At 33.1% G+C, this 12,689-nt stretch overlaps 1 protein-coding gene across 1 annotated transcript; it reads right to left on the bottom strand.

Moving 5' to 3' along the window:
* Positions 1-2,638: 2,638 nt before the first annotated feature.
* Positions 2,639-5,741, bottom strand: LOC111920776 (homeobox protein knotted-1-like 7). Its single transcript, XM_052769143.1, has 5 exons — positions 4,955-5,741; positions 4,699-4,819; positions 3,267-3,463; positions 3,064-3,195; positions 2,639-2,974 (listed from the first exon to the last, which is right to left on the bottom strand). The coding sequence occupies exons 1-5, from the start codon at positions 5,258-5,260 to the stop codon at positions 2,834-2,836; spliced, it is 897 nt and encodes a 298-aa protein (XP_052625103.1). The 5' UTR covers positions 5,261-5,741; the 3' UTR covers positions 2,639-2,833.
* Positions 5,742-12,689: the final 6,948 nt, after the last annotated feature.

Genomic DNA, 12,689 nt, shown 5'->3' with positions numbered 1-12,689 from the left:
ACACATTGATATGAATGTGCATTTGGTTAGAGAAAATGTTATGAAAAGAGTGTATGATTAAGGTTAAAAAGGCTGCTTCAAAGGAACAAGTTGCAGATGTGTTCACTAAGTCTTTTATTGGTTTAGAACTGTGTGTGATAAAAAAAGAGATTTTTAATCCCTTTTAAGGTCGAGCATGAGGTAGGAAATTGAAAATACTTAAAAACATAAGCAATCTCAACCTGTATATCTTTTACTAAATTATGTTTGTTTTATTATTGTTCATAATAATTGATGTTATTATGCCACGATAATGTTGAACGTATGATAAAGTTAATGAGCTAAAGTACTTGATTGTTAGTTGGGATAAAGATGATGTTGTTGACTTTGTAAAGTATTAAAGATAGAGGAGATAATTTCGACGTTATTAAAGAGTAAAGGGACTATAGGACTCGTTTCTCCTAAACTTGAAGGAAATGCATGTCTTTTTGATGCGTGGATGTGGACAACATGTTAAGACATGTTACCACATCAAAAAAGTGTCACCTCACATGTCATGTCACACCATGGTGTTATAACACCAAATAAAAAAATAAACGTGTTATAACACCAATTAGATTCCACATCATCATTTTTTTTATTTATTTCTTTTTGTTTTTTTTTTCAATTTTTTTTTCAATTTATCTATTCCATTTTTTCCAATTTTTTTTTTTTTGTTTTTTATTTATGTTATAATATTTATAAAAAAAATTATAAATTACTAAGACATGCTATTTAATTAAATCCTAAATTAAACATAATATTAAAACACTTAAAGTAACATTACAAAAAAAAACATTGATCGAAAAAAATATGAAAGTCCTAATTTAAAAATATAAAAACGATACGATGGTCCTAATCCGAATATTTCTTCTAAATCTTCTCATTCATCTTTCGAGGCACTTGCAAATCTGGAGGCACCATATTTTCCTCACTAGTTCGAAGAGTTGCCAAACCCTTCGGGAACCGTAACATGCGTTAGTTGTGTAGGCGGTAGTTATGTGGTTATTTGTGGCATAGAAGCGAACGAATTGAAAAGATTTTGTTGAAGATTTGAGTTTTGTTGCATATATGTCGATGTAAGAAATTGCTTTAAGGGTGATATGAGATTGAAATACTTTCCTAAAAATGATATTTGTGGTGAGTTTTGAGAGTTAAGGAAGTTCATATAGCCTTCGTATTGTGCGAATCTCATTAGAGCGGATGTGTTTATGTTTAGAGGATGAGTGTTCGGGTTTTGCTCCATGGTTTGGTTGAAAGAAAAAAGGTGATTGATTTTTATAAATAAAATGAGAGAAAAAGTAATGATGTAGTTAAAAAAGTGGGTATATATGTTTATTTATATGTAAAAAAACAATTTTTTAAATTACTTTTTGACCGTTCCCAACAGTCATTTGACCATTCCTTCGAAAATTAGCATTACGAATTGTTACCATTGCAACCGGAAGGCAACGCAAAGGGCCTTAACGACAAGGGAGGGGGGGGGGGGGGGGGGGGGGATTCACGACTTATAACGCCGTTATAAGTGTTCCACGTAGACAAAACGGACCTTAACTGCCATAGATCGAGTAGTCTTATTGAATCTTATTTACAAGCCAATGTATATAATGCTTTAGTAGAAAAGTATAGTTCAATATGTGCATATTATTATTTATTTATCTTTTTGTATTTTTGGAATAAATGACTTAAACACAACCTATGTTTGTTTGGTAATGTTCTTCTATTGGTATATTAGTATATGATTTGCATATGTATGTATAGATATGCTCGAACATATGTAGAAAAACATGCACATATAAATAAAAGTTTTTTTGAGGATTTGTTTTCAGCAAATGTCCTAGGCGATTGTATAGGATTCTTTTTTTTTTTTTTTTTTTTTTTGAAAGAGAAATTTGTATGAAAAAAATCATTTTAAATTGATTTATGATATTTCTATTGATCCCAAGTCTGTAACAATATATGACTTGAATGCACTAGTAATCTATCACCATTGATATGTCAATTTTTTTATCAGGTGACATTTTATCTATCAAATTAATGCTAATAGTTGATAACATTCTACGTGACACATAATCTACTTTAATTATATTTTTATTTAAGATATGTTTGGTAAAACTAACTGGTAGAGGGTAATAGTTAGATGGTAGCTGGTAGTTGGTAATGTTTTGTTAAATACTATATGAGATAACTTTTGAATTTTAAACGTTTTGTTTAAATTAAATGTTAAAAGCCTGTAGATTCAAACGATGTTCAAATAAAAACTTTCAAACGCTCACACACATTATTTGCACCGAAACCACCCTTAATCATTATAAATTAACTTCCAACACCAGTACGCCATCATAAACAAATTTATATTTATATCTAAATCAAACCTAAACACAAGCAACAAAAACTGATTACATTTTATTGGGTTTTCGGCAGATATCCCTCGTTTCCAGGGTTGTAGAACCCTAGTTCAAAGTTATGAGTTTTTTTTTTTTTTTTTAAAGGTCAAAAAGACCCTCATCTCATCTCCAAAGTCCAAACAAACCCTAATCATTCAAGATATCGACACTTGGGTGAAAACGAAGGGATAATATTGCATCAAAACTAAAACCAAAATATGACCACGATCATATGATATATCAACCGAAAATGTGTTAGAAAATTAATCATATATGCATTCGTTACAACTTGTTTGCTCCCATTGTTTTTAGTCTCGATATATTCCATACGATACCTACTCTTATATATTCCTATATCGACATATATTTTTTTTTATATATATGGAATATATAAAATTGCTTTTAGAATTTCAAACCATGCATGCCTTCTATCGTTTACGCTTCGACTTAAGAGCAGTCATCGAATTTGAATTGCTATGCCAGTTTCTCTTCCTTTGATTGATAAACCAATTGTTAATTTGCTTTAATTGCAGCCCTGTCTCCTCCACCAGTTTTGCCTTATCATCTTCCTGTAGAAATGTCAACTTAAATACCCGAACCCGACTACATATAATTTAATTTAATTTTATCATAAATGTCAAGTAAACGGAATTATTACAGTTGGGTATGGCCATTTCGAATGTTGCTGCCACCAATCTTTGAGGACCGAAGTCGTGTCACCCGGTAATTTTCCTGCTCTTCGTTTGCGTAGAATTTCCTCTCTCACGTCCTCAATTTTGGATCTGAATCCCTGTAAGCATATAATACATTAGATGTTTGTATAAATTAAATGTCTAAATGAAAAAAAGGATTTAAAAAGACCTGTTTAAGTTCAATTTTGAGTTCTTGACGAACGCGTTCCATAAGCGAGCGTTCTGATTCAGTAGGAAGAAGAGGACCGAAGCCCATCATGTCATGACCACCATCCATACCACCGGATTGATCCAATGAGAAATCCATTGGCATTTCGTCCTCATCATCCGACATTGTTGCACCCGACCCTTCTCCAAGTGTTATTCCTAATAAAAATCAAATTAAGTTCAAGTATTTTTATTTTTTACTTTTAATACTTAATGGTATTAGTATACTTTAGAATGTGGAAATGTGAAGTGATGGATTGTACAGTACAAGTCAGTCTTGCACAGGGACAGGCAGTAATAAAAAGGAAAATTTGGTTTTATACTAAATGTAGATTCGTATTCAAGACACTGTGACGAATTTAGTACACGAGATCAGAAGATAATCTTTTTCATTTAATTAGAATTCATTATTACCAATTTTGGAGATTTTTCAGGTACAACTTCGGGAAACTCAAGAAAAGACTGCATGCACTGTAAATTTGTCCTTCTTCGATTAATTAATTTCTATCTTTTGTTTTGTTTTTTTTTTATCATGTTTGATTATTTTGTGGGTTCAATTTAAAATACGCAAAATTGCAATCTTAACTATTTCAGCCACACCAGTGAAAAAACTCTGAAAGATTAACTTCACCTACATCAAAGATTTAGGATATCATTTGTTTCTGTTTAGTCAAAACCAGATTCTAGTTTTAAGAGTAAATAAATAACATAATTATTTAAAAATCTAATTACGTTTGTCAACTCTAAAATTCAAATGGCGTTTGTCAACTTGTAAAATTCTAAAAAAAAAAAAGGATTAATATCATATAGTCATAAATATATTCTACTTTGGTGACAAATAAATATTCCTAAGACTAAAGCCTACATCACAAAGGAATATCCAACAAACATAAATTTTACAAATTAAAAACTAACCCTCATATTCTATTTATTTTTCCTTAATAATTAATTCTAAAGAAACATCAGTTGTTAGGTGTTGTTGGTTTTGTTGTCACTCTTTGTTCCCCTCATCAACCCAACTAACTCAACCTTCCTTCTACTCCTAACTATAGATTATAAATATATATAACCAATTAAATAAATACTTTTTTTAATAAAAGAAATCTCCAACAGCCCCCACATTACACCCATCTTAATATCCCCAATTTTATGATCTTCCTTTTTATTTATTATTTATTTTCAGATTTGCTGGTATGGGATTAGTAAACCTTGAAATTCTTGCATTTTTCACTAAACAATCAAATCTTTTTCTCAAGAAACCACCCCATAACCCTAAATTATATTTATATATATATATATATATATACATATATATATATATATATATATATATATATATATATATATATATATATATATATATTGGAGAGAGAGAGAGAGAGAGAGAGAGGTACCAGTGAGAGCTTGTAGGTTGTGTTCGATTTCACGGCAGGCCATGACAGCTTCAACAGCATGAACTCTGACATGTTGCTGCAGCTGTTCTTTAAACGAACATAAAACTAACAAATACTGTGCCTGTTCATTCAATTAATTCATCGCCAAAATAAAATTAGAAAAAAATAGAAAAAAGATATGTTAAATCAATGAAGAATAATTCCATGTTATGAATAATAAACGAAAAGGTTGAAATCTTGTTGGAAAAGAAATTACCAAGAAGTTATCGAGGTCTTGGCGATCATGTGGGGAGAGAGATTGGTTGTGGTGGTCGGCGATGTAAGAGCGAAGGAGGTGGTGGGACTGGGAGAGTTGGGCGTCGATGAGCGGCAGCTGATCAATCGGGGTGGCAACACGGAGACATGCTACATGAGCTGAGAGAAGCTGTTCGTAGAGTGGGTGGTTGGCTATCTCCGCCTTGAGCTGGCGGTTTTGATCGCCGGAAAGTGAGACAGCCATATCTGTGAAGCCACCACCAATCCCTCCACTACCACCAATCATCCCTAACCCTTGTTCTTGCATTGTGTTCTTATTTTCTCTCTCTAGAAAATGTGTTTGCAGGTATGGATTGAGATCATGTGAACAAAAGGGTTTGCTAAGAAAGCAAAAACAAGAGGTGGGGTTGAGGAAATAGGACCACTTGTACTTTGGGGAGAGCTAGCTGGCTACCTATCTATGGCAGTCTTTCCCTCTCTCTCTCTCTCCCAATCGCAGAGAGAGAGAGATAGATGTAGAGAGAGAGCGAGAGAGAGAAAAGGGTGTTATGATTACAGATCTTTTGGAAGAGAGAGATGGCCTTATTGGGATCAGAGACAAGAAAACTTTCTGGACCAGTTCTGTGAAGTCACAGATTTAAGCATAAAAAGGATCCCTCTTTCTCTTTCTAAAGAGATTTTCAGGGTTAGATGGTGATCAATACAGGAAAAAGAAACAAACCTCAGAGACAAAATTAAAGATAAAGTTTTTCTTTTCTTTTCCCAATTTCTTTCCTTTCAATTTATGTGACTTGATCAAGAAAGAGAAAGAGAATACTTGTCAAAGCCAAGGATAATCACCCAATAAAGATGTGTATATGTGGCCCCAAGGTTTGTTGTTAATTAATTAAAAATTAAATTTATAATTATCATCACTTTTGTTAATACTTACTCTTTTTATAAGAATAATATTAATTACAGTAAACTATATTTTTGGTCTTTAAATTTAGCTAACTCTTTTAGTTTTTGTTTTAAAGGAATCGTGTTGTAATGTTGGTTTTGTATTTGTTGTATATATAATAACTTTGTTTTTGTCCAAGTGATTATATTGTTTTTTAACTTTTAGTAAATATTTATTATAAATTATATTACTGTTATTATATTTATTTATTATTTGTATTAGTTTACAGCTCGTGAAAATCATGATTATAAAATTAATTAAACTTTTATAATAAAAATTTATAATTATTAATCAATTATTTTAAATAAATCATTTTAAATAACTCATTAATTAAGAGATATATCAAAATTTTAAAGTTATCATAACTTCAAATTTAACATATAATTAGAAAATATAAATTTGAATTTTGAAATGAGTTGTCTAATATATCTACATGATATAGTATTAATGAGAAGTTGTATTATAGTGACACTTGGCAAAAACATATTAAAACTATTCATTTACTAGAATATGGATTATTATATAGGACGTGTTGGTAAAATTAGCTGGTAGCGGGTAATGACAAACTGGTAGTTGGTAGCGTTTTATTAAAAGTTATATGAAATAACGGTTAATTTTGAAGCGTTTTGTTTAAACTAAACGCTAAAAGCTTGTAGTGTTAAACGAGACTTTTGTTCAAAACGGACCATTTTTTCAACGTTAGAAGCTAAAAGTTTCCAAACACTTTGTGTCAAACATGCTCATAATCGTAACATTTGAAAACAATTAAAAAAAACCGGTTATATTTGTTTAGGTATGAATATAGACTCTTAATGTTTGCCATCAAAACCTAGAAAATTTTTAAATCAAGACATCAAGATCATAAAATCAATGAATATGAATATGACAAAAAAGAAGATTAATATTATGAAATATGGAGCATGAGTTTACAACATAAAAACTGAATTGATGAAAATGATAAAAAAGAATATCAGTATTATGAAAAAATTAAACATGCTCTTACCTTTTTTTCTTATTCATAATCTTACTACTTTTAGATGATGATAAGTATAATAAAAACTTATTAATTTTATTAAATATAACAAGTGTCATAATCTTAAGTATGTAGTGAGATGGTAGAAAAAAAGAAGTATGAAGATATCTGATTTCTCAATATGAAATCAAGAACATATTCGTAAACCCATGTTCATGCTTCAAATTCACCACTAATTTGGTAGAAGATGATAAAATTAGACCAAGAATCATGAACAAATCAATGAAGTATAAAGTGGGTTTAAAGATGAAAAACCCACATGTCTTCTTTGCATATTTTTCATGAAACCCATGCTCATGCTTCAAACTCGCCATTAATTTTGGAAGAAGATGATAAAAATAGACGAATAATCCTTAACAAATCAATGAAGTATCAAAATGAAAAGGGAGATGATTTGTACACAACAATTTTTCTCCATACACAACAATTGGTGCTTTAAAGTGTTGTAATGTACAACTATATAATACATACATTGTTATGTATGACAAAAAAAATGTTATTATCAATCACTTCCCAAGATGAAAACCCACATGTCTTTTTTGCATATTTTTCATGAACTAGATTTCAAGGTTTTTCACAAGTAGAAATATGAAGGAGGCGGGTAAATTGCATTTATTTTTATTTTTAGTTTCTTTATTCATTAATATCATAGGGTTGTTATGGGATCGAACAATATATAATTTATAGATCATAATAGTGATGGACGCCAAAACATATATTTTAAGTTTCTGGGAAAACAATAAAAAGTGTCCTTATGGTTTACAATTTTTTAACTGAAGTCCAAAAAGTCTCGAGTTGTAAAAGCAATCATTTTTAGAGGGTTTAATTGTGGTATTGATCCCACAAGTGAACACCCTTAACTTCAATAAGTTAAGCCCATGTCAACCTATAAAATTACCCTTATTTTATATATTTATTGAATTTTTCTTGGCACCCATGTTTTGTTGAGTGTGAGCTCTACCCATACCCTCATAACTTTACCCTCTCAAAACCTAAGTTCGTATCTCACTTTTATCCCTAAACACACCGTCATCGCCATCAGCTACTCACGACACCTTAGTTAACCTCCATCAGCACATATATCCACCAAAGTCTATCTTCAATACGAAACACACTACCATCATCACCATCGCCACCACCTCCATCGTCGATACATCTGTCATCATTGCCTCCTCCCCACCCCTCATTCTCTTTCCTTATCTTCTTATCTTCTTTTCCCTATACGTTACTAGAAATCCCTAATCCATTATCGAGATTATCCATGTCAACCTCGTTAGTGAGACAATCCCTTTCACATTACCAGAAACAACCACACCCAATACATAACCACCATTAAGTTTGAAACAACAATAACCATAATTTATGCAAACAAAGAGGATTATGATTGTTAATTTGTAACTAAATCCAAATGATTATAATAAAATCAACAATATATTTGATTAAAATACATTATTTAGTCTTCTTGAATGGAAATCGGGTTTTTGGGCAGTCTTCTCAAAAGGAAATATATAATATTTTATTTAATTTGCGAGTCTATATGTAACACCCATTTTCACTTGTAAAAGTTAATAGATATAAACTTTTGTTCATAAAAATAAAAGTGAAAATATAATGTGTTTTAACTAAAATGATAAACATGAAAGTTGCAGCAGACGTCGATACAAGCATGTGGATATAAATACGTCGAAAACAAAGCTCGTATATAAAAGTTATGATTTTTATAACTTTGGAGGATTTTTAAAAATATTTGCGAAGTGGACCTAAGAACCGTGGTGCAGTGCAATAAATGCACTGAATTCTCCAGCCCGACATTGCATGCAAGCAAGAAGAAGACTATTCAGTCAGTGGTTGAGGCGTTGTGGTCAGATTGGCCCTATAAATAGAGGGATTTCCCCGCCTTTTTTCTTTTCCTCTTTCTCTTTAAATCTCTATCTATCTATCTATCTATCTATCTATCTATCTATCTATCTATCTATCTATCTATCTATCTCTCTCTCTCTCTCTCTCTCCCTCTCTCTCTCTCTTTCTCTTGATCTCGGTCCCTTGTGCTCCAATTTCTCGTTTTGTAATCTTGGTAGCAAAGCACCGGAAGTTTTGAAAGGATAACTATAATGGAAGTAAGCGTCGAAGTTCCGCTCACTGCTATTCAGATTTCGTCAAATCAAGTAACTTACACTTACTCTTATTTATAATTGATTATATTTATATTCGTTGTTATAAACCTATAGTACTAGATTAGTCATTGATTTCAGTAAAGTGCTTACTGGTCTACTTGAAGGAGAGGTTTCTTGGATAGACATGTTAGCTTGGTTGTTGCATTTTTGAAAGGCTATATGTTGAAATAGTCCTGCCTCTTGACTGTATTAACTGACTAATCCTTATTGGAAGCAAAGTCCTTTTTGGGTTGCCCTTATAACTACAACTTGGTTAGAATAACATTTGTGGAGAGAGGATAAATTATTAGATTATTATATGATTAATAAACTAATTGAAAATTATGAGGAAATAATTTGTTAATACATATTATGTGGTCAATATATATTGATTAGAAATAGATAATTGGTATATTAATTTATTATGTGATTAATAAATTAATAACAATTCAATGGTTAAACAATTGATTTGTTAATTTTTTTGTTAATAAGTTAATAAGAAATCAATTAGAATTAATTAATTATTAATCAGAATTAACCTGGAATTAATTAGAATTAATTATAGGTGTAAGGGGTGAATTGTAATTGTTCAATAGTTGAACAAAAGAGACAATTCTAGAACCATCCAAGGGAGGACGGTTTTGCAAGCCTCCTTGGGGTTTCCAAAAGCCTCTTTGATGCATATAAGGAAAGCATTTGGATTGGATTAAATCCATTCAAATCTTGTTTTGTCCCTAAGTTACCTAAACTGTCAGTAGGACCCATTGGGCTAGGATTTTGGTGACTATGCTTTTCTTAAAGTATATGGAAGAAATTTCCTTCTACTCCTCTCTCCTCAATTGTCTTATGGCTCTAGGGTTTGGGTGTGAGCCATTAGAGACATCATCATTTTGGTGCTAGCTTTCCAAGCTATTCAAAGGAACGATTCAAAGTGATTTGTTTACTACAACAAATAAAAGGTATGTAACCTAATCCTTGTATTTTATTTTGATTATCTTAGGGTTAATCTATGTTTTTTTGTTCATAGTATGTTGCATTCAAAGTGTATGACATAGATCCTTTAGGTTGCATGTGCCCTTAGGTATTAAGTGAAATTCCACAAGCACATTAGTTTTGTAACCTATAAAACTCATCAAGTATGTCCCTAGGCTCGTTGGATGTGGGTTGGAAGTCTTCATGTCTATGGTTGAGTGATGGAAAAAATGACGAGGAGTCATGAGCTTCTTATCCCAATGGTTGGATGGCATCACGACATGTCGTGAGCCATTGTGGGATCCACTTTTGTGAATGGGGTCAGCAGTTGTATAGTGGAGACTCGTGTATTGATTTATTAATAGTGTGACATTGGCAGGTGTTTGAGCAATATAGTGTTATCAATGGTGTCTCAATGAGCGGTAGGTTGAGTGAAGCAATTGCAGGTTGTTGACTTGCTAGGAAAATCGTGGTGGTATATTGGCAGCTCAACAGACTCGTGTTTGTTTTATGATGAGGTTTTGTGTGAGTTCTCTCCCTATATTACCTATTTCATAGTGGTGTGCATGTTATACTAGCCAGGTCTTAGTATTTGATGGTTTTTATGAGTATTTTTTTGGGTTGCTGATAACCCATAGTTATCTAGATTGGCATAGGGATAATAGTATGGTGGTTGAAATACTAGGAGGCCGGTGATGTGGGTGGTTATAAGTCTCCTGGGAGTTTTGGTAAATGGTTGTGTTCCTATACTGTTGATGGAGCCTGAGTGTCACGAGTTTTGATATTTCCATGCTTGTGCTCATGGGAGTAGTTGATTAGTTACGAATTGTCAACAATTCGAGTTTACAATTGAGGACACCATTCATGATATCTAATTTTGGATCAGGTTGATCTGAACCGCTATTTTTCCGTTTGATTATCTCTACATATTGGTACATGTCCAAAGGGATCTGCAGACTAGTTTATCCACCCTTTGTTCTTTTTTTTCGCTCTAATGTCAATAAGTGAGGTCGTGATTTTTGCAATTAGTAGTGGATTATTGTCTACTGTTGTCAGTGGACGATCTAAGGTCAGGGAGGTGTTGTATGGGGTTAGACCTTGAGTTTTGGTCAACATGGTGGATGTAGGAGGGAGGCTTTTTCTGCCTGGAAGACAGACATGTCCATGGAGTTTTAAGTTATGGGCGAGGGAGTAAGTTTTTCTTGATTCGATTAGTTGTAATGTTTTGATCTTCAATCTTTGTCAGGTCAAGTAATTCTTGCTTTTTATTTAATCAACTTTTGGAAAGTGTCCATATAAAGCATTATTCCGGTACTGCAGTAGGCATGGTTTCGGTCTTGGAGGAGTCTTTACTCAGCTTTTGGTGTACGCACCAGGTTTTGGAAATCTTTGGGTTTTAGTCGAAGTTTTGGGCGTCCGGTGTAGCGATGGATCAAGAAGTAATTCGTCTAGGATGATCCCTCTAGGTGATTAGGAAGGGGGTTGTTACAAAATGATTGGAAATGACAGATGTAACATCCATAAAATTCATAAAAATTTAAAACTTTTTCGATCATCTAAAAACCATTACTTATTACAAAATGTTTTCAAAAAAATTTCATATAAGAGTATCTTAGAAATCAAAATCATAAAACGTGAGGAGGTGCATGATCAAGCCTTTGCCTTCCCACGATCATCCGAAGTACCTGAAACAAAATCAAAAACTGTAAGCTCGAAGCTTAGTGAGTTCCCCAAAATACCAATTCCATACAAACCAGAAGAATATCATAACAAACAACATGCATATAGAGTCTACAGTATGATTGGACCGCCCTCACCGGGCCTTCATTTTATCTGGCCCACTCTCAGAACCTTCAGCATGTTTGCTCCGCCCTACCAGGCCTTCAGCCTGTCTGGACCGTTCTTCGGGCCTTTGGCCTAACTGGTACGCCCCGATAGGCTTCGGTCTATCCAGACCATCCTGGGTATGTTGGCCTAGAGCACAAAGAAAAACCGCCTCAACCCACCCTGCAATCACATAATCAACACATAAATATCATATGCTAGCTAGCATGTATAGACAGTCATACATATCTAACATATCACTAATCATAGCATCATCCTATACATCGGGATACCGATCTAACCGATCACTAACATATCATCATCCTATATACCAGGATACCAATCTAACAGATCACTAAACATAGCATCATCCTATAACCAAGATACAATCCAAAAAGGGTTGGCCTTGGTGCCTTCGACCCTATTAGTATAGTGAGAAGAACTCACCTCACATTGTTGAACTGAACTGAAAAAAGATCACCATCCTGAATCACATCTACGAACTCAACCACCTACATCCACCATAGGACCAATTCCATCAAGATCCCAAATTACCGAAATACCCTCAGAAGTTAAAATTGGTCAACCATGGTAAATTCAAAGTCAATAGTCAAGGTCAATAGTCCATGTTGACCCAACTCGTCGAGTGTAGCTAGTAACTCATCGGGTTCCTTCAGAACTCAGAAAACCGGGAAAACCCTAACTAACTCGTCGAGTTATCTCATCAACTCAGCGAGTCCACTCAGAATCTAGAAAGCAGGAAAACCCGACTCAACTCATCGAGTTGGCTATGCAACTCGTCGAGTTCCTTCAC

This window comes from Lactuca sativa, chromosome 3 (genome assembly GCF_002870075.4).
Source record: "Lactuca sativa cultivar Salinas chromosome 3, Lsat_Salinas_v11, whole genome shotgun sequence".
Lineage (NCBI taxonomy): Eukaryota > Viridiplantae > Streptophyta > Magnoliopsida > Asterales > Asteraceae > Lactuca > Lactuca sativa.
This window is presented reverse-complemented; position numbering and strand designations above follow the sequence as displayed.